At 37.3% G+C, this 27335-nt stretch overlaps 1 protein-coding gene across 1 annotated transcript in view; it reads left to right on the top strand.

Moving 5' to 3' along the window:
- Positions 1–27335, top strand: part of MLLT3 (MLLT3 super elongation complex subunit) — a 115931-nt gene that overhangs the window by 72979 nt on the left and 15617 nt on the right. The window contains exons 5-8 of the mRNA XM_015615287.3: positions 2211–2330; positions 10016–10621; positions 22360–22438; positions 26032–26164. Of these exons, the coding sequence (XP_015470773.1) occupies positions 2211–2330; positions 10016–10621; positions 22360–22438; positions 26032–26164 (938 nt within the window). The remainder of the gene's footprint in view (positions 1–2210; positions 2331–10015; positions 10622–22359; positions 22439–26031; positions 26165–27335) is intronic.

The following is a 27335-nucleotide window of genomic DNA, read 5'->3' as shown; positions in this document are numbered from 1 at the left end:
CCAAATCAGACCTCACATGGTATTAATGCTATTCATCCCATCCCTCCAAATCTTTCTGTAGACTGTCATCCGGTTTTGAAGCGGCCTGTAATATGGAGACTGTTAATGGTCCAAATACTTGCCAGAAACGGAGATATCTTAGAAGTCTAATTTTTAAAAAATGTCAACTTTCTAAGAATGCCTGTGTACAATCATGAATATATGAATATTTCTAAACTGAAATGTTTCTGAATTTTAAAAAGAAAATTTATGCAGTGGTTAAACCTCATTGAGTTGATTTCAGTCAATCAAACTTCTATGCTTCAGGGAAAAAATGGCAACTTCCAACACTAGGAGAAAAAATTTTTGGCAAAGTTTTTGTTTCTTTGGTTTTAATTTCAGGGTAGGGCAAAGCCTGATCTGTCTGAGTAAATTTTTGTTCCACGTGGATATGCATCTTTTTGTCATATGAATGTATGAGCAAAACTACTTGGGGCAATAAAATACCTGCTTTAACTCTCTAATTAATGGGCAATTTTGTTTTTTTCTGAATGACTTTGATTTTATGCAAACAATATATTCTATTAAATTTGTGGCTTTAAAAATTACTGCAGAGTTTGACTTAAAGAACAATATTGTTCAACACCTATTTGACATCCTCTGTGAGAGAAAATAATGCTAAATACCTGCATTTTCTCTACCTGTTGCCCAGGTTTATGGGATGCACATGTGCAAACTTTGTTCTTTGGACAAAGATTGTTCTTTGTTAGCTTGTGCCTTCTCTTGTACTTGGCTGAGTTTAATGCAACCAAAGGCCTTGCAAATTAAGATAAAAAAATATTTCTTCTGCTAAAGGATCACTTATTGTTACTCACAATAACTAATTACAATCAGCAGTGCCAGGATTGCAAGAAGAATGTCATTGCTTTTGGATGTATGATTATTCAGAGTTTTGGCTTTTGTCCAGCTGCGGTGTAGAGCACTTTAACTGCCTTCTTCCTCTGCCTTTGGCATTAAGCTACAGTGTTGAAAACAGGCTGATAAAAAACAATTTTTATTACCTAGACACGTCTCTTAATATTCCCCAAGCTACCATGTATCTTTTGAGCAAAGTGGTCTGCAACAAGATTCATTTGGAGTGGTGTTTAATTTTTTTCATTTTTAAAAAAAATTAAAATCCTGTCTTGAGAAGCTGTAGGCAATAAAATATCATCCTTACTTGGAGGGGTAACATTGGAATATACATATCTACATCCTTGATTTCCCTTTATTTTTAATGTAATGGGTCTGAGGCATGTGATGGGTCAGCTCACTCCTGTCCCACCCTGAGTCAGAGGATATTTTGGTCATCTGAAGAGGCAAGGGTAACCACGTAGGATATCCACAAAAACCAGTATTGCTTTGTGCATGGGAACCTGTAGGAAGAGAGATGGTTCCTTGCAGGTGCAGAGCTCTGCATCTTCTTTCCAGTTTTACAGGGCTTGTCAGACAGGTAAGCTGTCTCTGGCATTTGGAGTTCTCAAACTATAGATAAATGAATGACTGTGGTAGGAATCATAAAATCCAGACACCGCATTGCTGGAGCAGAAGACAAGATCTTAGTTGGGTTTCCCACAGATGGAAGGAATAATCTTTACATGTCAGGTAACTGGTCAGTAATAGCTGATTTACATGTGCTTTCTGGGAATGTGTTTGTACTTAAGTCCTTCAAATCAAGAAAGGGAGCTAGACCCTCTTAATAGCAAAACTGACTGCCTGCTTACCAGCCACCCAATTTACAGTACTGTAGATAACACAGAAGCCTAAAGTTAGAAGCTGAAATTAAAGACTTCATGCTTTTACTTTAAAACCTCAGTCTGTTTTTACAGTGTATCTTTGTGGTGGGTTAACCTTGGCTAAGATGCTTTTTCACTCTACTCTGCCTCCTCTGCCTCTCAGGGAATGGAGAGAGGATACGGTGTGAAGGCTCAGGGGTCAGGATATAGGCAGGGAGATTGCTTACTAGTTAATATTGTGGGAAAAACAGACTCTTCTTGGAGAAAATTAATTATCAGTGTGATTTCATTAAACTACCCCCTCTTGAGAAGAATCATGTATATTGTTTGTTGGATGTTTATTCTCCAGCATATCTGGAGAATCCAGACTTTATATTGCCAGTGTGATTTGCTAGGCAGGTGAGACTCTGCTCTTGTTGATAATGTTTTACTAACATGCTTTCCCTCTTATGACAGATGATGGTAATGTCAGATGGCACATCGTTTTCTTCAGGGCAGAGCCTTCATCTCCCCAGCCTTCCCAGTAACTCTCTGTCTTTTTCTGAAGTGAAGAAGAAATCATCTCATGGGCCAAAGGTGAGACTTATTTTACTAGAAGGAATTTGAGCCAGAAGTGCTTTTCCTGGTAATGAAATTAATTAAAAAAAAAATAATCTAGATGTGTTTTGCAATGTTTTAATTGGTAGGCCAATGATAACAGGTCTTGACATTTCTTTGCTCTGTACTTACTGTTTGACATGTGAAATACTGCAGTTGCAAGGATGGCTATGAGAACAAATACCAGTGAAGGTTCTCTGGTTATTGTACTTGTACAATTGCTTTCCTCCTATTCCAGAAGGAATTGTAATAGTGTCTTATAATATGAGGATTACAGTGATAGAAGTGTGATCTGTGGAAATGTAAAGACTATGAGGTAATACTATAATAATAATAATTTCATTTATTAAACATTTTTAAGGATAATTGTGTAGAGTGAAACTTGAAGCTGCATTCTTCAGGATTTTTAATTTTGATTAAATTCAAGAGGTTAATTTTTTCCTAGATGTTTCAAAGAAAGCAATGTGTCACTGGTCTCTAGGACATCAAATTTTGAATCCCCAACTTAAAATGTAGTAAAAAGGCATGGTCCAAGGAACCTCTTGAGTAATACAGATGGACCTTTCTGAAATAGCAGATAATATCTTGAGAAGATGAACTAATGGTATGGGAAAATAAGGAGCATGTTGTTCTTTACTCACATATGGAATGCAATGCAAGCCTTTTCTCCATTCTGTTAAATAGTTTGGCTTTTTGTTTTCTTTTGTAGTATCTTATGGATTTGAAATATGTTACTTAATCCTGCATACACTTCAAGGGGCAATACCCATTTTTATTAATAACTTCTGTGTTCACTATCTGTGCCAAATCTCGTATCTTGGAAGAATTGTCAGGTAATGAACTAAGGGTATGCCTAAGAAAAGATGGTAGGGATACATAATAAGCAGGGACAGGCAGAAAATGTTCTTTGACATGTCTCTGCCTGGTGTGCATTGTACAGCCTCAAAATCTCTAATGCAGGTGGTCTTGCAACACTTAAAGAATATATGGAAGTGTGTTATTTTCCTAATGACAAGCTGAGGTATAATCTGAGGATTAAACTTAGGGTGCATACTTTGGCGTACTAAAATTAGTGCTTAATGTCTCAAAGGAAAGCAGATGCCTACATCAGGTGCTGAAGAAAGGTGCTGCTGGTTAGACTAGGATGTATCTCCATCTGATTAGATACCAAACATTACTGTGACACTTGACCATCTCTAATAGGGGTTCTTGTGATGTTGGTAGGTAGATATCTACAGTTCATTTTCCAGTCTCTTCTGAGGAGTTGGCTGTAATGTTGATTCACTCGTGCCTTGCTTTGCATGCCAAAGCAGGTGTGCTGAGGCTTGGGTTAATAAACAACCCAAGCATCTCTAGAAGGACATCATAGAGGTACTGACATGATACTGGTTCCTGTACTAATTCTCTGCCTAGTACACCATGGTAAGTGTTGATCTCAGTTTTTTGTAAGCAAGTGTAAACCTGGGAAGTAATTTTCCAAATTGTATTTAGACAGTGAATTTCCATCTGACGTGGAAAAACGTCAAGTGTGGAGTGTGATGGAGTGAAGCAGGTATTTGCTGAAGTGTGTATTTGCTGTAGTCATCTACACAAACTAGCGCTTAAAATCTTTTCATTTTCTGCTGAAGCAACTCAAACGTACACAGAGTTTGTCCCATACTGTGCAGCTATGTTTGAAGAGGTTAGGCATGCATCAGGATTCCATCCCTAGAATTTTTAGTAGTGGGGAGAAGTGTTTTATCAATACACTGATTTTTATTTTTTTTTTCAGTCCCTGTGGATATTTGATTTTTCCTCTCCCCCAGCAGTGGTTGCTTCACCCTGTCCAAACTTGGAACACACGCTTATGAGCAGTTAGTCTTTCATCTCATAAAGATAGGCTTGTAAATACCTGCCTTGCTGAGAATCATAAGCTATTCTTGAGAAATGGAAACACAAGATAACCTTGGGTATAGTGCAATGCTAAAGTCTGGGGTTTTTGTTGCAAGCTCTTGGAGCTGAAAAGCCTTGAATTTTGGTCTCAAGTGTTTTTGTTCTGGTTGGAATGTAGGAAAGTTCCAGCCAATGTACAAATAGATTTTTGGGTTTGTCATTTGGAGTAACCCAAATGATAGAACAACTTCATGTCCAGATTTCATTTAAATATGCCTCTTGAATAAGAGTTGCAGGAAAATCTTGATAGTTCTTGGGCATAAGCTGCTGGTCACAGAAGTACTCCAAATGTCTGCACTCGGTGACTTTGGGATTTTTATGCTACAGCAATAGGCCTTTGATGTGCTTGGCCTAGTTTTTGGTTTGTTTTGTCTGTGAATACCACAGTTAACTTTGAGGTCATTTTTAAACTTTGAGCATGGAACAAACAGAACCTTATGCTTCTCTGTTTGCCACTGCAAAGTAGCACTAAGCTTTATGGTTAGATAAGAATTTAAGTAACAATAAAACCAGTGCAACAAAATGTTATTCTTGGTCTAGCATTCACTTACGAAAAGTACAATAAAGTATGAAGTAAAAGACAACTGTCAGTTTGCTTTCTGTCACATTCACTTCTTAAATATGTATTAAATAGAGATGTTTGTATTTCTAAAGTGATTTTTATTTTCATTCAGTTTAATGGAGATGGTATTAGTGAGCCCCACTCACTATTTTTTTTTTAAATTATTTTTTTAAGTTATTTTGATTCCAAAACAAAGCTTTAATCTTGGAAGTACAGATGTCAGGCAGAAATGCATGAAAACTTTTCCTTTATGCGTTTTTTTCAGAATGTAAGAACAGCTGCAGGCTGCTTACAGGTATTTGTGTTGAATTAAAATAGTGCTATTGCTATGCCTGTTTGTGTTATATAAATATTACATGCACAGAATAGAGATAAAGCTTGGTTGGTTTTCCTTGGGGATTATTATGTCTTTTGCAATGAACTGTAGTATCAGAGAAACAAGAAACAAGATTTATTTTATAAGCAAAGAAAACAAAAGCTTTTGTTCCTGTGTGTGACCAGAAAAAAAAAACAAAAATTGTTTTATGCTCCCCCAGTTGGCCTTCACTGTTAAGCCAGTGAGCTTTGGAATTCTCCATCTGCTTCTAATTCTTCTGATCATCATAACAGTTGATGGTCTAGGCAAAATTGAAGTCTGGAAGGTTTTTCAAATTTTTGTTGCAAACAGGTAAATTATTCTCCTACTCCATGGTATTTTTGGAGGTTCTCAAATACTGTGATTTTCTTTCTTGTTTTTTTTGCCGCCTTCCCGCCCCCCCCCCCCCCCAATCAGCTAGTAATCAAGCTGGTATTCCAACAGAAATCTGAATTTGCTTGATGAAGGAATTACTTCTGGATATCTTTCTCCTCTTTTCCTTTTGAGAGCAATAGGCATATTTGAGACTAATTCTAGTCCATTGGCTTAATACAGATACATTATTTCAACAGATGTAACATTTTTTTATTAGTAATTAAAATAAGGCACATTTTTATGATCACTAGTACTAAATTTGTAGTCTAAACTCAGAGTAAAGTACACTGACAAGGCCATGGCAATGTGCTCAATAACTTCATAAAATGTAATGAACTGCCTCTGCCCCTGCCCCTCTGCTTACCCCACCCCTCCCAAGTGTTCCATTTCTTAGTTAGGTTACTAATGTCTGTCAGCAGTTGAGGTTTGCAATGGTTTCCAGAAGTTACTGCTTACTCTGTCTCACATTAAGACAAATTGGGGATTACATTTTGTGGTGTGAAGTCAGAACCCAACTCTGTAACGTATACAATTCAGCATCATTTTTTGCCCTGTTATTACAGAAGTGTTTTAATCTGCAGATATGTTACATATTGAGCAGCTATCACGGTCCATTTGTGTCTTCTCAAATTTTCAGGACAATGTACTCTGTGATTTAAACTTAATTTCATGAGCTTGTTAAGAAACACAAAACCACAACAAACGGTTGGTTCCCATTGCCCAGATTAGTCTGTAAAGTGAATTCACCTCCCAAATCACAAAATTTCTTAGTTTATAACCTGTAACTCTTAATCTATGTGCTTGGGATCTGTAAAAAAATAAAGTTACCAGCTGAGCATGAGGGTGCTCATCCTTATTCCTTTGTCACAATGTGGGAATACCCTGTTTCACAGTGGGAAGTGTGAAAGCCTGAGCAGTCTAGCTGGTAGGGAATCAGCTTCAGAAGTTGGGCCTTTTTGATAAGATGATGTTTTATGCCTTCTAGATTGCAGGTGTAGTTTATGCAATTCCTGTGAATTAGAAGATGGTGATGAAACTGCCAAAGATGATGGCTGCAGGAGACAGCAGTTTGAGGTGATCATGGCAGTGTAATGGCCCTTTAGCTTTTCTGGTCACCTGCCCTGCCTACAATATGCTCTGTGTGCTCCCAGAATGCGTCTTGGGCCCTAGCATGAGATGTGTTGGCCAAAATATGGGCAGGAGTTGAGTACAATAGTCACAGTAGCTCAGGTTTTATTTGCTGATAAAATTTTAGATTTTTATTGTGCTTTCTAAAATATATATTTTGAAAGATATGTTAGCCCCTTTTATAGAGCAGTGCTGTATATCTTGAAGTACTGTGTGCACACGGTGTTACTTGGCTTAAGATGGCATCTACAGGTGTTTTGGCCTATGTGCCTGTACTACACTTCTGCATACATATCGAAAGTTTGTTATGCAACATACCAAAGGCTAACATTGACTTGAGTTGCTTCAATATTCGATGAACACACAAATGTATTAATGTAAAATATCTAAAATGTAAGCTATGGTGTGCAGATACATTACCTGACAAAACCCTACAATCCCAGTTTTTCAGTGAACTTGAGGAAAGAGTGTTTTATTTAATTTACTCTTATTTCCTTCAACACTTATTAATGGGGAAATAAACATTTAAACATGCTGTCAGGTTCTGATTAGTAGGAAAATGGTTTGAAAGTACATTCTGATTTTTATTAAGATGTACATAATATGGAATATTCAGCGCCTTCTCATTCCCACCAGCATCCCATGTTCATCATCAGGTTTGATATAACTTACTGGTGTATATAATTTGACTATTTTCTGTTTTACAGATTTTATATTCCTACTGCTGTCTCCTCTATGTCATTGTTGGCTTCTTTTTGGTCATTGCAGAAATTAAGGAAATAAGAAAAGATAATTTTTTTACTTAGGCAGTGAATGCAGATATAAAAGCAATGGGTTGGGTGCCTTTAGGAAAGGCTAATTCTAAGAGTGCATGCAAGAGGGGTGTAGAAATAAGTCTCATAAGTATGTCACATATTTGTACTACAATTTCTGTGAAAATACCAGCTTTCATGTTGTAGGAAGATGAAAAAAGCTTGGTATTAAAATCGAAAAGACAACAGATCTCAAGTTGCTTTTGGTTTCAATACTGCTGTGCCCCAGAACCATTTCCACAGATCTGTTGGAAAACCTCTAAAATGAGACTCTCCTTCTGAAATGTAAAATATATGTGCTGTATGTAAAATAATGTGCTATAAGGAGACCAGTAAAAGAGATAATTTCTCTATCTGGTTCAGTAATGACAGATAATTTATTTCTCCCCAGGGCAATACTGGCATGATAGAACATGTGACACTAGAAGCATTAGTAATTAGTTCATCAGTCAGCTTTTGTGCTGCTCTTGCATCAAAGGAAATAGTAAACTTTTTTTTTCTTGTAGTCTTAAAGAAGAACACCAGGAAAAATCTTATGACTCAAGTAAAACGTGTCACAAGGAGTGCTAAATTGTTTTTTATTTTTGTTTTTTTAATTGCTTGCCTGGGAATTGAGAAAATGCCTCAGGTTTAGACATTCAGATGTCATTAAAGTATTGTTCATTGTTGATGGTAATGGCCAATGTAAATGTTGATACATATTTTATATGAATACATAGTTTCCCAAATCTGACATGAAAATACATTTGCGGTACAGATGCAAGAAGCATCTTGTAAAAACATGCAGTTAAATAATTTATGCAGCAATGTGACTCAGTGTTTCGCTAAATAAGATAATGAGATGGGACGAACACTTTTAAGTAATTATTTTTAGTTAATTGTTTCTACCTATTGTTGCAGAGGAGAAAGAAGATACTGCACATTTTGTATAGAGCTTTCAGGTCTTAAACTTAATACACCCTAATTGGAGAAGTTATAAGTAGTTATAAGTAGTTACTTATGATAAGTAGTTACTTATGAACTGGAAACACATCAGTGGATGTAGTCTTAGACTTCCTTTCTCCTCTAATTGACAAGGCTTCCCTTAACATGTAAATTCTGCTTTGTTTTCTTGGATAGGTTTGTTGTTTTTTTTCAGAGCAGTTGTACTGTGTGCATTTTTTAAAATTAGTCGCTGTGGAGGATGAGGGTGGCCATGTCCTGCTTTGGTCCTTTACTTTCCACTGTACTTCTTCAGTTCTGTCTATGTTGTGGGTAAAAGAGTGGTTAAGTAAAGATGAAAGATAAGCTAAATATGTCTTCCTCTCTACAGTTCTCTAAATCTGTGGCAGCTTTAGACAGCCAGAGACACCATATTTACATACACATCTCTTCTAGGTAAAGAAAATCAATGGGTGTACGCAGTATACATTGAAGTGTTTCTTTCTAAAAGTTTCTCACTTCCTGGGCAACATATAGACAGAAATGCTTATAATTAGCTTGGAAGAAAGTAAGCAATGTAAACTTCATGACCATGGGTTCCTGTAAATTGAAACGTCACTTTGCAGATTTGAAGCAGTATAAAAATGGACCCTGTCTTAGTATTTAAGATAGGGTGGTTAGTCTACTGGGTGTTCTGGGGATATCGAGAGCCCACTGCTGTCAGTTTCCATGGGCAGGTGTTAATTCTCAGAAGAAAGGATCCAAATGACCCATCCTGGATGGTTCCTTTATTGCCTTCAGAACTAAGTTCAAGTTGCCACTTGACCTTTTAATATTCAACTGAGTAAAGAATGTTACTGCTCTGCTGTTTCTGGTTTTTTGCCTCTCATGTAGGACCTCTGAGTCCTACACTCAGTCCACCTTATGAGAAACACTTCCCACTTAGAACAGTTAAATTAAAAAATATATATGTAATTAAAGACTCAGCAGAGACTCCAGTATATTCAAAGAAGGAAGCTTTTTCAGCTTTAGGAGTTTTCCATAAAAAGGCAGTGGCTATCCAATCAATTCTTCCATAGCCAGGTTGTACACAAGGTTTTTATTGTTTATGAGGAAAAAGATTTGGCAAAAGCTGAAAGATCACAGCAGAGAAGTCAGACTTTGTCTGAAATGTCATCATGTTTTCCTCTAATCCTGTAGTAATTCTGTTGACATCATGTGGTTCATATCTTCATTTTTCTTTGTGATTTTTATTTTCTCATAGGTAATGGTGATGATAAAGATTTCCTAAACAGGCTTTATGTTAACCGTAAAATGTTTTTTTATAATGCCTAGCTTAGAAACTAGCTTTTGTTGTAACTTTTTGACAAGCAGTGATAACTATTCATGTTCCACCAGTTTGTAACAGATGTTTTGACCAAATGTTGGGCCTTCTATCTGTTCTTCGATGGTTATTTCTTCTCCTGGTTACTCACCTGCGGCTCCAAGTTTTTAATATGAATCCTATGTCCATACTGTGCCATTTGAGAATTTAGGGTTGCTTCTTTTTTAAGTAAAATTTTGCATCTCCTCTTTGCAGGACCCAGCTAGGATTCTGAACATAAATAGCAGCAGCAGTAGTAACAGTTTTTCAAAGACCCAGAAGTTAACAAAGGAGCACAAAGAAAAAATTTCTAAAGACTCAAAAGAACAAAAAAGTGCCTTCAAAGAACCTTCCAGGGAACATAACAAATCTTCCAAAGAATCCTCTAAGAAACCCAAAGAAAACAAACCACTAAAAGATGAAAAAATGGTTCCCAAGATGGCCTTCAAGGAACCCAAACCCATGTCCAAGGAACCAAAATCTGAAAACACCCCCATCCTTACCATAACGTGTGGACAGCAGCAAGAGAAGAAGACTCTCACAAAAAGGCCCTCTGTGCTGGACACTGATGAATCTTCTGCAAGAAAAAGAAAAAAACCCAGCTCGGATTCATTATTTAAAAGTTTTCCTAGTGCCCCACCACTGATTCTTACTTGTTCAGCTGACAAAAAACAGACAAAAGATAAGCCTCAACTCAAGGTGGGGAGAGTCAAAATTGAAAATGATGTACTGGAAAGGAAGACGTCTACTTTGCCACCATTTGATGATATTGTAGATCCCAGTGATTCTGACATGGAGGAAAATGTCTCCTCCAAATCTGACGTAAGTGGTGGTTTGGTTTTTCTTAATGCTTTACTCAGTGCTGTATTGAGTATTCCTAGTCTGTGGGACTGTGCACCAAATTTGTGTTCTCCCCTTTCTCTCTCTTATTGCCAGATTGTCCAAACTGAAGGATGTTAATGGCCATAAGTTCAAACTTATGGATGTTCTAGCTAAATTGTATTGCCTATTCAAGTCTACTCAATTACTAAATATCAACATTGTGACAATGAGCATATGGGAGATATTGATGAACCAATATTGTTCTTTTGATATTCTTTAGAAATTCGTGTTTCTTTTGAGAGAAAATGAAATGGATTTAAATGCTTGTATTTCACACTCTAAATCTTTGTTTTCAGGTATTAGTTCAGTAAATCCAGGAAAAGGGTTGCACTTATATCACAGTTATTTTTTTGCTGAAAGAGGCAGTTCTGTCAATGATGCCAATTTTGTGGAGGAGGAAGAGGAGTTCCTAGAATGTCACTGTAATGAGGAGATTCTATTCCCAAGTAGTAGGATTACCAAAAAGAAAGATGTTTTAATGGGAATTTTGTTTTTCTGTTGACTTTGAGCTGTTTTCAAGTGAAACAAGTGTCTGTGTTTCTCTTCATCTTGCTTCATTAAGTATCACTTTTCAAATACATCTGTGAATTAAAGTTGGGCTTCAGTGTTAGTGATCAGCTAAGTGTTCAAAAGAGTGTGAGGTCTTCTCTGAGTTCATTTTGAAATCACACATGAAGGCTGAAAAACTGTTTTAGTGGCTCTGGTATGAAACATACAAAATAAAGTATAGAGTGAAAGCATGTTGATTTATGGTTTTATTGAGACATAGGCATGTTAACACAGTCTATTTCAAAACTGTAAAGATTTTGCTTTTAAATTCAATTACAGGATGTTTTTGTTAATGAAAACTCCACCTGTTTGCTTCCTGTGTGGGACAGTGCAGCAACATGATAAAAAAAAAAGAACTTGACCTTGGTTTTGCTGCCAGGCTGAAATATGGTGATATTCTTGTAATATTTGTGTGAGCTGCAAGCTGTTGTCTGAGATGGAGAAATACAGAATTTTGGATCCGAGTAAGGCATTTTCTGTGGTTGGAGCCACCCCTTTTGAGCTGGGAGCCATTTCAGAAGTGGTGCTCAGATACTTCTTGTTTGATTACTTCGGGTTTTGCTTGACTGGGTAGGAAGGATGGCTCTTAGTGAAGTTGCTGCAGCAGGAGGGCACAAAGGATATAAGGCAGGCATTCAGGTATTAAATATTCTCCCTGTATCTTCAGTTGTAGAGAACTGAGTAACAGCTCTAAGTCTGCCATGCATGACAGTGGTTTGGTGGATTTTTTAGGGAGTCCATGTGTTTCTGGCAAATTGTTTTCTTCTGGTGTGATTATTTTGCTCATGGTATGTATTGTCTTTTTCCCTTCCTGCCTGTGTATGTCACTGCATTAGAAATGGTAGCAGCCTTTTGGCTTGTCGAAGCCTATGGAATACAATATGGGCAGAAATTCACGCTAGCAAAATGTGGCAGCTCAGGGGTAAGGAGTTTCAGTTTTTAAGAGCAGAGTGGGTCTTTTGCCTTTAGGAAGAAACCCTGTCTCCTTTCTCAGGAACGCCTTTACGGAACAATGAAAATATAGTAGAGATCACACAGACTATACCTTTGTACTTAATTAACTGCTTGCATGTCCTAAAGCAGCCTTAGAGTATGAGTACCTTTTTAAAGGAATCCATAAAATGCCACTTTCATTCTGACTTGTGATGTAGTAGTTTGATGATTTGCAAAAGTGGAAGAACATTTTGAAAACCCCTATAGTTTTGTAAAACCTCCAGGCCCTTGTTAGCTGAAAAAGCCTATTCTCTGACAGGGCTTGGAGCTCAAGTCAGACCTTTTTCAGGTAATATTTAAGGTCAGAAGGAACAGTCAGCTCCATGTGCTGTTTTCATGTAGTTACCAAAGGTAAAAAAAAGAGAAGATAGGTTTTATTTTATTTGTGAAACTGTGACTCAAGATTATTAATGCTGCAGAACAGCGTTAATACTGCGTTTCACTGCAGACTGGGCCTTGTGGGTTTGCAGTTATCATATTATTACATTATTTACTTTTTGTGTGATAATTAAATGAAGTCTTTCTGCTTCTAGTCCAGTAAATAACAACGCTCTTTAAACCATGCCAGCCATTCCTGTGGTATTGTTGGATGTAGTACCAGCTATAGCTGAGAAGGTAATTCAGTAGTCACAAACAGGTAAATACTGTACAGTCTGAGGTGTTTCCTTCCAGATATATGCTCAGAGAGAAATAGTGGCCAAAGATAATCTATAGAGAAGTGGCAGTAAGCACAAGTATGCTCTGTGGCCATCAGGACCTACTGTAGTATGGCAGCATTCAGCTGCTATACTTTGCCTATTTTAAATAAGTGTTACTATGCTTTGTCTTCACTCACTTAGGTGAGTGAAAAGCTTAGGTGCATGTTAGGCTGTTCTGTATATGGTGTATATGGATGAGGAAGCAGTATGACAGACTTCTGGGCAGCAAGCTCAAGTGTTAAATTTCTGGCTTACAGAAATGTTAAAAGTTTAGAAGTAAAGCAGTGGAGACAAACTATATAGATACGATTAAATGTTCCGGTTGCAAAAGTAATCTTGCAAGAGCCATGAAATTTTGTATTCTTGAGGCAAAGTCTGTTTGGATTTTTTTTTTAGTTTTAGGCAATGTCACATTTTGACCACAGAATTAACATTAATCATTTTTAAGCTAGTAATACAGGCTGCAGTATTTTACTTCATTTGCAAGTGCTGGCTACATCTGCTTCATTGTGACTAATGTGAATTAACTCAAATATTTGCATAAGTGCAGGTTTGAATTGGAGCCATATTTTCTGTATTTCAGCACTGGAAATCCTGTTCACCTGCTACGCTGCAGAAAGTAAGGGTTTTAATTGTGTATGTGCAGTGCCAGTACTGTAATTGTTTTGGGGGGGTTTTGTGTGATAAAAAGACTTTGTATCATGTACGGTAAAGTCATGACAATTTTGAGAGGCCAAGGTGGATTGCAGTCAAAGTAATAAAATATTAAAGACAGGACATTTTATTTTAATCATAATGAAGTGAGATCTTCTTGATAAGGATTTCATTGCTTTGAAGTTGCTTCATCTACTTTACATAAATGATGTTGTGATCCAGAAGGATGGCTGCACATATTTAAAATAAAATCTAATACTTGATAGTTTTCAGCTGGCATTTTATCTACAATAATTAGATCTATTCAAGGCTTTTATGCTCTTTTATTTTTTTATTTGGAAACAGTACATTTACACTTCTTTTAGGGGAGGCAAAAATGTATTTTTGAAAGTTTGCTGCCAAACTCCCCATGAACTTCATTAGATAATTTTGATAATACTTCCCATTCAGAGGCTTGTACTCTGGTCATGACAGAGATGACCTCTCCAGGACACACCCTAAGTACACAATTTATTTTTTAATATTTGGAAGACTCAATAATCCCCTGAAGTTTAGAGTTCACTGCTGCTGTGTGTACTCTACCTCATTCCTGTGCAGAAGGAACCACTGCACATTGCCTGCTGATGAGGTGGGCACTGCTGTTCACCTCTCTGTGCTGTGGAGCCCTGGGTTTGTGCTCCATTTGGCACTGTGGAGGAATGCTGGAGGGCCCTCTTGGAATGGGCAAGGGATGCTTCTGATGGACATGGTTTGCCTGCCCCAGACTCAGGGTTGATGGTGCCTGTGTGTCTGTTCTCCCAGTACTGAAGTGTGCATGTGAACCTGGTACAGGAAATAAATCAAAGCAAATGTAATGAAGCAGTTTTCCTTCATACCCTCTGTATGGCAGCTGCCTTTCCTTCTCAACAACGTAATCCACTCCTTCTCTGCCAGGCAACCATTGCTGTTTAAGGGCAGTGTCATACCTGAAACCAAATTTAATAATATTTTGAGTGTTCATTGAAGGTGGTTTGAGATCACCACACTAGCAATAGAAAAACTGCTATGTAGCTTAAGAATGTTGGTGTGAATTTGTGTTAATTCTTTGAATCATTCATTATTCAGTAGTACCGTTTTGGCTTAGTCAATACTGCAGTACATTGCATACCTACATTTCTGATAGAAAAAATGTCACTAAATTACTTACTTCATGCTTTTTCCTACCCAAAAACCCAAAACCAAAACCAAAGAACCCCAAACCCCAAAAGCCTTTGAGTAAAACATCCAGCTTTATTGGTACTAAAACCTAACATTTTCTGTCGAAGGCCTCTAAACTTTCAGGCTTTTATCTTCCCTTGGAAGTAGAAATCTTTATCTGCCCAACAGAAATGTGTGCTTTGAGTTTCCTCTGGCTCCGGGTATTATAATGGGGTTTCTACTGCCCCTCTCTGAGCAACAATGTCTCAAGCCATTTATTCCTGTTAGGGCTGAAAACAAGTAGATGCGTGATCAGATTTATTTGGTGATCAGATTTATTTGTTTTAACATTATGCTGCTGTGGAGGAGCAAAGAAATTTGGTAATTAATGCTGTCTGCCCTAATGAAAGCAGTCTTGGCAAATGTGTAGCACAGTAGGATGGAGCTGCCTGAGTCCAGAACGTGGATGTAGGGTTTTTTGAACTATCTTGAGACCTGTTACCTGTTCTTGCTGTGGATATCTGAACACGAAAGAATTTCTTCCTGTGTACTTAGTGTGTTGCAAGCCATCTGGAAGAGGTGAGGAAATGATGCCCTGTGTTGTAGGAATTCATGTTTCGTACAGCAGAGTTAGAAGGTAAGGATAAATGGAGCTATTTGCACTTCACAGAATCTGTTTACATATCCAGGGAACTTGTATCATCATCTCAGAGGGACATGAAAGGAGCCTTTAAAGGTGACTGATTATAAGTACCCCATCAGCAGCAGAGCTGTTTTGTTGCTGAGGTTAACAGGCAGCTCCACCTGTGCCTGGGCTCCCCGAGGAATGATGACTCACTCGTCAGGGGATAACCAGAAGTGGGGCCAGCAGTAACTGGATCAGTGCCTCAACACTGATTACCCCAGTCAGAAAACCATTGCAAAACTTACTCTGTTTAATACCATACTTAGTGAACAGTCTTGAGGAGGACAGAATTCAATCAAGTGATTTTGCTGCTCTGTATGAGGTCATTTTAGATATTACCTAAATAGTGGGATGAGGTTACATACAGTAAACTGTGTTTCATAATTTGAATTATCAGCTGCAAAAGTATTACAGTCTAAACTGTGGCAAGAGAAGAAGTAAATACAGGCTGTAACAGTTTTAGTATTTTTCAGTAAATGGATGATATTTTTGCATTTCTCATGCTGCTTTGGTGGATTTTGGTTACGACAATGCAGCTGTGTTCTGTAGATAAAAAAATACAGTTTCAAGATAGTGCTTATTGCATTGTGTCTTCCTCAAGAAGAGTAAAATATCATCAAATAAAGTGCCATGGTCTGAGTATTTTGGACAACAACAATTCAGTTGCAAACTTACTTCAGGGCAGGAAAAAGCCAAAGGACGAATCCATTCTTGGTGCTCTTGGTGGCCTAAATTTGCTTTGAGAGAGGACTAGTGAGAGTAAATAAAATTTTGCATGTTAAATGTTACAATTTTAACTAAAGGAAACAGTTTCTGGATGAGATGTTCCATATTGATTTGTTTGTGCCATATATAACCTTTTTGATCCTTTGTAAAACTCAAGATTGATCTGGGTTCTACTACATGAGCTCTTAATTTAGTCAGTATTTTAAATAATGTCATTATATATAGCCCAGTATTTTTAATAGCTTCATTCAGTGGTTAAGGTACCTATCCAGATAACTATCAGTTACATTACAAATAGGTTACACTACACTGTAACAATTTGAATGAAATGAAGTTTAAATATAAACAAGTATCCCATTCTCTTACTTTTGTAAGATTGTCATGTGTTAAAGTCTTAGGTCTTATGAAACAGAAGCAAGTCTCTATTAATGTAAACCTCAGATCACACTATCAAAACCATTTTAAATCAGAGAGGCAGAGATAAGGAGCTTTAAATAAGGATTACTTATTGTAGTATTCTTTTTGTAAAAGTACTTGTGTAGGCAAAGTTAGAGCAAGCAGATGTGTCAGCTGTAAATGGGAAAGAACCAATAAGACAATAGAAATCTGCTCTATGGCTTTTTTCTCAGAGAATCACTTTTGTATGGTGTATGTGTATATAATATGGATGATCTTTTGTGAAAACTACTAGAGAAACACATGATATTATCATAGAGTGAGTGCTTAGGAACCTCCTTATCAGATGTTTCAGATCTACAGAGAAAAATGTGTATAGAGCATATTGTTGCCAAGCCTGGTATCTAAAAATCATTGTTCCATTTATAGTATCACTTTTTTTGTGATTTTGACATTTTAAAGAGTAGTTTGAGGAGGTTTTGTTTTGTTTTAGAGACTTGAGAATTTTTTAGGATGCAGCATATATTTTTGTATTTTTCTCTCTACAGCTTTTCACTGAAACTGGAATGTACAATAAATGAAAGTTGAGGTTTTCAGATAATCATTTAAATCCCAGAAGTTAAGTTTGAGGGAAGAGACTTTTTGAATTTTCTGGTTGATATTTAGTACTAAAATTGAAGTTACTTTCTTTCCAAAACACATTTTCTTTATTGGCATAAGACAGCTTTGTGTATAGACTGTGTGGAAATTCTCAGAGGGAAGGTTTAAAATGTTGATTCAAACTCTCAGAAAATCAATATCTGAGTATTGCTTATCAGCTTCATTTGGCCTTTCCACAGTTAAAGGCATGCTGAGGGACTGCCACCATCCTCTCATCACAGGGCTTTTGTGCTACTGGGCTTTATAAAATGAGCAATGTTCTCCAAACAAGTATATCTTATACCATTTAGCCCCATTTTTTTACCATGTAGTTCAGACTTTGTGTGGAATACAGACCTGTTAAATTCCTCATGTTGCACTGCTCACACTTCATCAATTCTTCACAAATATTCATGTCTTTTCACACATTTTTGGGGAAAGGTGGTCTAAATAACAGTGTTTAGTGCCAGTTTTGAAAAGCCTTCATTTAACCCTGTCTTTGTAGCATTACCTACATATTCAGGAGAGTCTTACAAGGCTTACCTGGTAAGAACTTCCATCAGTTTGCCTCTTGTGTTTAAGGACCATGTTCATACTCGTGTGACCATACACATTTTAGTTAATTTTATCCTTACTTTACTCATTATCTTGTAGTCCTGAATTCCGTAGAAACTAGCTGTTCTACAAGGCAGTCCTTGATCTTCCCTCCCTTTTGCTTGCTTTATTATGTGTCTGCTGCTCTTTCCAGTAAAGTATTTTCAGCAAAAATACCCTACAGGTTACAGAACAGTCTTCACTACTGCTACATCTTTCAATTTTATTGTACAGTGTTCTGCAAAAGAATTTTTTCTCAGTCTCTTCGCAGTGAATCTTCTCTAAATCTCAACTGTTTTTGCGTTTTTATATTATCATTGTCTCAAATTCACTTTTGGTTTATAAAGATAAAATAAAATCTGTTCTTAAATACTGAAGGAAAAGGATTTTCTTTCAAAATTAGATAACATGTTTCAGTAGGACAGTGTCTAAGGAAATGCAAATCTCACTTGATTCAGTGCAGTTGTCTGGAGTTGCAAAGCTTTGATTAAGGTCTTTTCTTGATGCTACATTTTAAATGAAGGTTGTGTTTCAAAGAATCACAGTAAGGTTGGAGGGTACCTGGTCTACCTGCCCTGTTCAGCCAGGGCCACTTTGAGCTAGGTGGTCAGGACCCTGTCTAGAAGTTGTTTTCAATATCTGTTAGGGAGATGCCAAAATCACCCTGGGCAGCCTGTGCCCATGATTGGTTACCCTCACACTGAAAAGCTGTTTGCTGATGTTCAGTGGGAGCCTCTTGTGTGAACTACAGATAGGTTGAATTTTTCTATTGAAAGCTGAGGTCACTGACAGGGCACTTAAGAGGCAGTAGAAGTTGTAAGTATGGGAGTCCTGTTGAAGTCTTGTCCTGCAAGAGCATGTTCCTCCTTCCTGAAATTCTAAATTTGCACAGAGTGTATGTGGAAGCAATGCTCAGCTGTATAATTAGTTTCAAGTGTGTAGACTTTTCAGCATGTATAGCACTGGGAAACAGATGTCTCTAGATTATCAAGAATAAAAAATAAGAAATATGTAGACTGACTGATATGAAATGAGATATTGCTGCACCACTTAGTGTTTACTTCAAGAAACAATTTGTAAGCTTTCTTCAAGAATGGTTCAGGGAAAGGCAAGAATGACCATTCTTACCCACATACAGATATCTTCTGTTTCTTAATCTTAAAGAATTAATAAGGAGCTTGAAATGATGGGGGCTCTTTTTAGAGCCATAGAATCATACAATATCCTGAGTTGGAAGGGGCCCACAAGGATCATCTAAGTCCAGCTCCTGGCCCTGGACCAGACAGCCCGAATCCTAATCCCACATTAGGATGACCATGAAATATTACAGAAAAAGCTCTATTATATCTTTTGTCATAAGCAGGTGGGTTTGCCTGAAAGTTCTTTGCGGCTCAGGAGTGAACTGCTTATAAAAACAGACAAGAATATGTAAATGGCAGAGGCCAGGTGATTTAGAAAAATCACTGGTAGAAAAGATACCTTTTCAATGAAAACTTGGGCCAAAGAAAATTGCCTTTTTTTGCTGAACAGTTTCAAAGCACAAAATGCCTCAATCAGGCCTAATAAAGAAGTCAGTGTCTCCTGTGCATCACTATGAGAGCATTAAAATGAAGTAGACTATCTAAGAATGCAATAAATCTTGTGGGGTCATTGCACTAATGAACAGTTCTGGCCCAAACTCTAATTTAGCTTGTCTGTAGAAAGAGAAAACTGGTAAAACAGGAAAAGGCCATATGAGAGAAGCTGTTCCCTGATACTGTCTTATACTTTTATTGTTGAAAGATGCGCTCTAGCTAATTTCAGATCCATTTAAAAAAAAATAAAAATTGTGATTAGGAACCAGTGAGTAAAAGCAAAAAGCCCAAGTGTGTAAAGCCATAAATACCGAAGTCCTTGGGATAAGAACCTGTAAAACTGTCAAAAAGCATTGCTAAATGACAAAAGATACCCTCTGTTAACTAGAAGCATGGGTGCTGTTTGCACTAATCTATATTCATATATGGAAGCCATATTTTTAGTTCCTTCTGAAAAGGCAAATCTTTTCTGTTAATACCATTCATTCTTAGGTTAAAAGCAACTGTTTCCTTTGGGTGCACTCTTACCCAGATTTCTCAGTCAAAAAATGAAGTTTCATTTCAATGAAATTTCAACACTTACCAGTTTTCATATTTATGCTACTCTATATTTCTTGGAATAAAATATCAAACAGGGCTTTTTAAGGAAATAAAGTAAATAGTTTCAAAAGTTGTTAGAAACCCTTTTTAAATATGTATGGGTGATCATATATGTTTCATAATGACTTTCTGTGGTTACTTGCTAAAGTAGAGCAACATTTTTACCAGAAAAATATACAACTTTATATGTATTTATATTCATCTGTTCTTGCGATATTGACACAATTAGTTAATGCTGGGAGAAAATTTTGACATGGAGCAATTTCACTGGTCATTTCATGCCCTATAAGGAGAATGAGACTAGGCCTTTTCCCCTTTTTTCATTTTTCGTGCAAGCTGTTAGAAAAGAAAGTAGTGAACTTTTAATATAAGTGAAATAGTCTCTGCGCCTATGTGGTTTTTTTTTTTCTTTTTAGGCTTTTAGCACTTGAAAGCCAAATATGACTGTCTTTTAGCATTTCCTATTTTTTTGAGGGAATGGGCTTTAGATAAGTTTAAGTCCATGTTGAAATTAATAAAGGAAGAACACAGTTAATGGAAATCTACAGAAACCAGTTCTCAGCTAGTAATTCTGCTGCAAGAAGCAGAAATTGATGGATAAAACAGATGTTTAAGAGTAGCCTGCAGCTAGACAACTGAACTTAGTTTGCTCATGTCTTTCAAGTTTCCATTGACACTTGTTCTTCATCATTGCAGTCTGTTTCATATTATCATGATTATTTTACAGCTAAAAATCTTGTAAGGTTTTACAGAAACTGAGGAAGGAAAAAGCATTTTTAAAAAAAAAAAAGCTTGATTTTTGGAGCAGTGATGCTGCCGTGTGTTTCTAAAGGTCTGATGATGTGAACCATGTAGGAGTCTCTCTTGATACTCTGAAGTGGGTTGTGTTGGTTGGTTGGGTTGGGTTTTGTTGCACAGGATTTATTCAGTTGTATGTAAGTGGCATACACCCACACAGTCAGGTACAGAGTTTGTATTTTGACTGTGTGTCTGTGAGAAGTGGAGCTGGTGTTGATTTAAAGAGAGCAGATGTTAATGGTGTTTTTCTCAAGCATTCTTGTTGCCCAAATAGGCATCTCTCATCGTGAGAAAAGGCAACAAAAGGCAGTAAATCTGCTTGCTCTATTATGAAGGGCAACAATAGATTGATTTATGGAGAAAAAGCAACTGTTAGGCTTAGGTAACCTGTGTGCGTGAAAAGAGTTCTACAGACTGGATATTTCTGCTGTCATTTTTGAGAACAATTTCGTTCTGTCTCAGTCATAAGGCAAGGAGAGTCAGAAAATGTTTGTTAGCCTGGATAGCACATCATGATAATACAGTTGTATAAAATTTAAAGTGTAAGCAGGTTTTCTTTTCAGTAGCAGACCATTATGTCCTAATCCGATTTTCACTGTTCCTTCTGTATGGTCACTTCCTGTTTTGTGTTCTCTGTTTGCATCCCCTCTGCCCACATACCAGATTCATACTTTGTCTCATGTACACAGATGAGTGTGCAAGGATGCACCCGCTGAGTCTAGGAATCAGCCAAAAGGTGTAAGGAGACATGCAACCTGGCAGCAGGAAACAAGACTCTTCAGTTCTAAAGAGCAAATTAGTACAGAGCAAAATATACAGAATTTTCCCATGAAGTAAGAGGACTTCCTCATTAAATTAAATGAAAATTTGCACATTTTAAACAATAGTAGGGAAAAAATGTGTAGAACTTGTTTAACTTTGTTAAATAATAAACACTGATTTTAATAACCTTGTTTAAAAATTCAGTTCTCTTTTGTAATTGGTAAGTTCTAGATAATTTCTCTTTGTAACTAAGTATGTGTTCTGGTTCAATCACATTTACAATCTGCAGAGTTTTGATACATATGGAAAGTGTTAGGATTAGCAGAATTTCTGTAACAGCTTAAAAGTTCAATTTGAATCTCTATTTTTAGACTTATTTTCTAAGGCAGATGAAAGAAAACTGTCTGAGGTTTTCTGGCATTTAGTGTGGTCTGCTCAGGTCCTTTGTTTTTCAATTCCACAATGTCATTGTTAATTTGAAAAACGTTGCATCTCCAGTATGACAATGACAGAGATGCCTTAGGTCCATTATAAACTCATTTAGGCTCTCACATTGTATAATCTTTCAGACAAGGCATTGGAAACTTCCTGTTAGGCTTCAGCAAAGAACGAGACATGATGTAGTAGCTTGTATGTATGGTGAGTGCAATAGTAATTTCCACGATGTTTGCCTCATTGACACCTGAAATGAAAGCCTTTGAGTATTATTTGGCCCCACTTTTTTTTTTTTTTCTTGACAGAATGCTTTAAGCAGTAACTAACTGTAAGAGTTTTTCTAGGCAAGAAAATGTCTCTTAAAATGTTATTTATTTTCTTCGTTTTTTTTCTTTTAAGTCTGAACAGCCCAGTCCTGCCAGTTCCAGCTCCAGTTCCAGTTCCAGTTTTACACCATCTCAAAACAACAGACAACAAGGTACCAGTAAAGGAAAAGAAATTGAAAGGAATGTGTGAAATGAAGGGGCCAATAAAAACAGAACTCGTGACATCTCATTACCCCTTTTCTTCTGTGTTTCACTTCCTGAACAGGCCAGTTTTGATTTAGAGACTTGTCCACAGCTTGTTTTCAGATGTGGCTGTAAGGGCAAAATGAAAGGAGAGAAAGAAACTGTGAATTGGAGAAAAGGGTGTGAATATTGGTTGTTTTGAAGGACTAAATACATGCCAGTCACTTAACAGAGGCTAAACCCAAAAAGAGCTTCTGTTTCTGAGTTGTCCTTGCAGGGCTAGGTGGCATGGACTCAGGCTCCATCTGATGCCCTGGAAGAGTGTGATTTCCCATGGGCACCCAAGAGAAAGCCACAGATGTGTTTATGTAGACCCTTTCAAAGGCTGTGATCGTCCCATACTACTGGGAAGTTTTAAGAGCACACAGTATTTACTTCAAATACATGGCAGGGAAGGATGATGGTTATACTTAAAGTTTGCATTTTGGTTTCCTGCCTAATAACTTCAGTTTACTTGAAACTCAATAAAGAATGCATTTTTCTTCCTGGAGGCTTTGCCAAGGCATGTTTTCTGTAAATAAGTTGATATTCATTCTCCATGATCTATTGAACTACTTAGTTCCTGGTTGGCTTCTTTCCCTGGTTTATAAGATTGTATAGCTGATACATTCTTAATGAGCTTTTGTTTTATTCTTTGGATAAGGAGCATTAAAAAAGCAGCCTTTGACTAAACAAAATAGTTTGTTTTAGCCATTTATATTTCTCAATGGTAGACTTGATTTAAGGTTATGACAATACATTAGTGCCTCAGGCACACTGATATTAAATTGATTGTCACATGATGCATATCTCTCCTACTGGCTTTCTGTAGGTGACTGGTACTGATTTTCTGATGTTTTCTGGCAGTGTTACTCCACGTGAATGAAGGCAAGAGCTGAAGTTAACTGTGGTAATGACTGGCTTCAGGCAGTAGATATCTACCTAAGAATAAACAGAAAAACTAAGAGAAACTAAGAAAAACCTTAGTGATGTGAACGGTTCATTACAAGCCAGAAGACTTGGATACCCACTTCTGCATCTGTTATCTTTGCTAGGAAAAAACTTGTTGACTAGTTTCTTCTGTGCAGACTTTTCCCATCCATCTTTTCTGGGTCATGTAGAAGACATACCACAGATTGTCTTTCAGGTTTTTATACCTTCTCTAGAACAGATGAGAGATTTGTCCTCTGATGTGAACGTCTTCTCTTTTTTGACACCATAAATAGTGGTTCCTACTTCTTTTTGAAAGTTCCAGAAACCCCAATTAACCAAGTGTATTCATTGCCCAGGCCATGAATTTGTACATCAAAGGTATGGAGTACCAGGCATACCATGGCATGTTCACACTGTTTGTTGGGCTCTGGTCAGAAGACATGCTTTTTCCCTTAACTAGAAGTTACGTGCCTGGACTGTTGCTCTTTTCTGGTTGTAAGCACTCCAGTGCTCACTCAGGTGTCACAAAAACACAGTGTGAACTTTTTTCACCTTTTTTTGCATAAGCAGCAGGCTACCCTGAGGGTTCCTCACGTTCTTCTGTCCTTGGGGCTTGCTTTGATATTTATTGGTTTCCTTACCAAGAAAACATGCTCATGGGCAACTCCTAATTTTAAGTTTCTCCTTAAGTATTCTGCTGTCTTAGGAGGTAGGAACTTCTCAAACATCAAAAAGACTGTTAAGGAATTTCAAAGTGTTACCAAGGAGCAGAAAATTGCTATCCAAAAAAAACGTAGAAAAAAAAAAAAGAAGACCTAAAAATTAATTCTTTGCTGATTGGGTAGAAAGGTCTGCTGAAAAGTTAGGTAGCAATATGGTTTTCAGACTCCCAGACATGCTCCTACACTAAGCGAGAACTTGTTTGAATGACAGGTGGTTCAATGCTTATGGGGCTGTCAGTGATGGATGTATCTGAGGAGTCCAAGTTTCTTTTTATTACTGGTCTTATAAAAGCCCTTTTCCTCCTTCAAGGGTCAGATGGTAAGTTGTTCTGTCAGACTACAAGTTGTCATTTGCAACTGAGCATTGTCTGCCTGAAATCCAAACAGGGACAGAAAATGGAGTACACCTCAGCTGCTTCTACCTATCAGCTGCGGGTGCCTGGACAAGAAGCACTTTTATGCTGTCACCTATAAAAATATCTGGTGGTCAACCAGGAATTAGCCCATCAGCACCATCTGGTTTTCTTTCCTAGGGTGTGGAAACAGAGAAAAGTGTAATTTCTCTGAACCTGTCTAAACTGTGCCAATTTAGAAAAGTTCTATGGCAGCCTTAGTGATAAATCATTCCAAACAACAGCTTTGAAGTCACTTGCACAAAATTAGTCAAAATGCCTATGGCCTGAGCTTTGCTAAGTCTGGAACAGTCCATAAAACTATTCCCCCATGAAGGGAACACTGTCATACTCATAACCCTGTTATGTCTACCTTCTCTGCAGGCAGTCACTCCTTGACTCAGTTTCCCCATTAGTGAATAGGGAGTTGAAAGCTTCATCTCATGCCCACTGTGTTCCTGTCTGAAACAGTACTGTGTTTCTTGGGCTGAAGGAGTTACAGCCATAATTGTAATTACTACAGCCATCACTGGTGCTTTCAATTGCTGCTTCATGTCTTAGATGGGCTGTACTTCATGGTTAAGTGTACTGTGGCACCAGGACATTTTACTTTCTTCCCTCTTCTAATCTGCTTTAGCCCATTCTTATTTCAAGTAGGTGTGGTGTTACACTTCTCCAGATCCATTAAACATATTCCTCTTTCTGTAACTGTCTCTTAGAGCAAAAAGAGTGAAAATCAAAACCCAAACTGAGTTAAAGCAGTTTTGTGAGCAAATCAAGCTGTCATACCTTATTGTTAATGCAGGAAGAGTGAAACACGGTGTTGGGTGATGTTGATGCACTTTGTACTCAGCAACATGGGTGAAGTACTTACTCCACTTGAAGCTGACCCTGAAATAATGGGAACAACTGAAGTTAAAATATGTAAAAGCCAAGAAGACAAAACAAGACTGCTTTGTACAGTACAGTTTAGTCAGAGTGATTTGTTAGAACCAACTTCTCATACATGGATTAACCTAACAAATGTACTAATACTGATCAATATGTTCCTATGTATGTTCAATATGTAGATCTTTACTGATGTATGAGAAAGCAAAAAATACTAAACCCCAGCAATACAAAAAAAAAAAGCATGCTTTTAGCAAGCATGCATTTCATATTAATTTCTCCTGTCATGACAGTATTTTACTTACTTCACTTAGGGTCCAGGGTGTAAATTGTTCTTACACTTGAACATGCCAGTCACTTCATTGTCATGAGTAAGTCTGTTGAAGCTGACTAAGTTCTCATTTGAGTGAAAATTCACGAATACATGGACAGGTCCCTGCAATATAATCCCCCAGTGCATTACTTTATTTGTTTAATTGTTAAGACTCTCTCAATGCTGTGTGGGGAAGATAGTTTTTAAAGCTGGGTAAATTGCCCAAAACACTGGGGAGTAAACTTCATTGTATTTTATTGTCTCTGTTGTTTCAGGTCCCTTGAGGACTATAATGAAAGATCTGCATTCAGATGATAATGAAGATGAATCAGATGAAGCAGATGAGAAGGACAATGACTCTGAGTTGGAACAACCTGTAAATACACGAGGAGGAAGCAGGAGTCGCAGGTTAGTGTCTCATGATTGCAAGTGGCCTGCTGACTGAGACATGTAGTGCTTGTTAGTAACAAGGTGAGGTCTGATGTTCTTGGAGTGTTGAGTAGCAAATGGCAGAAAGTTCACTCTAGAATTTCTAAAGCATCTGCATATAAAAGAACCCCTTTTAAACACTAACACAACTAGCCATTCCTGATACAAACTCTTACAGTACTAATCAGTACAGCTATGATGATCCTCATTTGTTTTACTTTACTCAATTTCATACCATTATGACTTGAGAGGAAGAGTTATAATTACTCCCAGGCCTAAATTAGAGAAAATTGTCCTTCAACTGTTGAATAAGCTATTCTATACGTAGTCATAAGATCTCTTTGCTTACCGGTTTAAGATTAAGTTGTTAAATTGAATGCAAATCAAAGAAATTTGAATTCCAAGTAAATTCTGTGGTGCATGCAGTAGATGATGCATAAAAGTGCATCAGACAGTAAAGCAAGCATCTGTAACAGAAATTTTTACAACTTTTGATTTTTAAAAAGAGCTTCTGCATCCTTGCTACAACCTTCAGAAGGCATTCCAAAATTCATCTGGTGTACAGGTAGCTTGAAGCTCCATCCAAAAGGTATTCAAGGTTATGGAAGACCTGAAACTGCCTCTCCCAAACACTCCTCATATTAGGTTCTTTATGTAATTCAGAGGGTTTTCCTGTTAGTGTGCAGCACCCAAGTGCCAGTGTCACCTAGTGCTCGAATGGGAAGATAATAGGAAAACTTTAGTGAAATGTCAGCTGCTTCCCTGGTAAACATTAGCAGCTGGAATCAAGGAGAAAAAACCTAGATGGACAGCTGTTTGAGAACTTGTTAGTGTCAGTGATTCTGTAAAGGATTGTTTCAAGCTCAGCTTATCTCCAAGCGTGGAGATTTTGTTTCAGCTTTTTAATGGACCTTAAGGCTACTGTTTCCCCACTTCTTTTTATCCCCAATAACTAATGTGGTTTTTTCCAACAAAAAAATATTCCCTGTTGTTCATAAATAAATAAAAGGTGAAACTGACTAGGTGCTGGGCTTTTTATGTGACCTCTCCTGAGATGCTAAGTTTTAAAATTTTAATCAGGAAAAGGTGAGTTGCTTTTGTCAATAAACAAGGAACTTTTCAGTAAAACACGTATTCAGGTGAGAGGTAC

This window comes from Parus major, chromosome Z (assembly GCF_001522545.3).
Source record: "Parus major isolate Abel chromosome Z, Parus_major1.1, whole genome shotgun sequence".
Classification (NCBI taxonomy): domain Eukaryota; kingdom Metazoa; phylum Chordata; class Aves; order Passeriformes; family Paridae; genus Parus; species Parus major.
The sequence above is the reverse complement of the archived record's forward strand: the minus strand, read 5'-3'. Positions and strand labels throughout refer to the sequence as shown.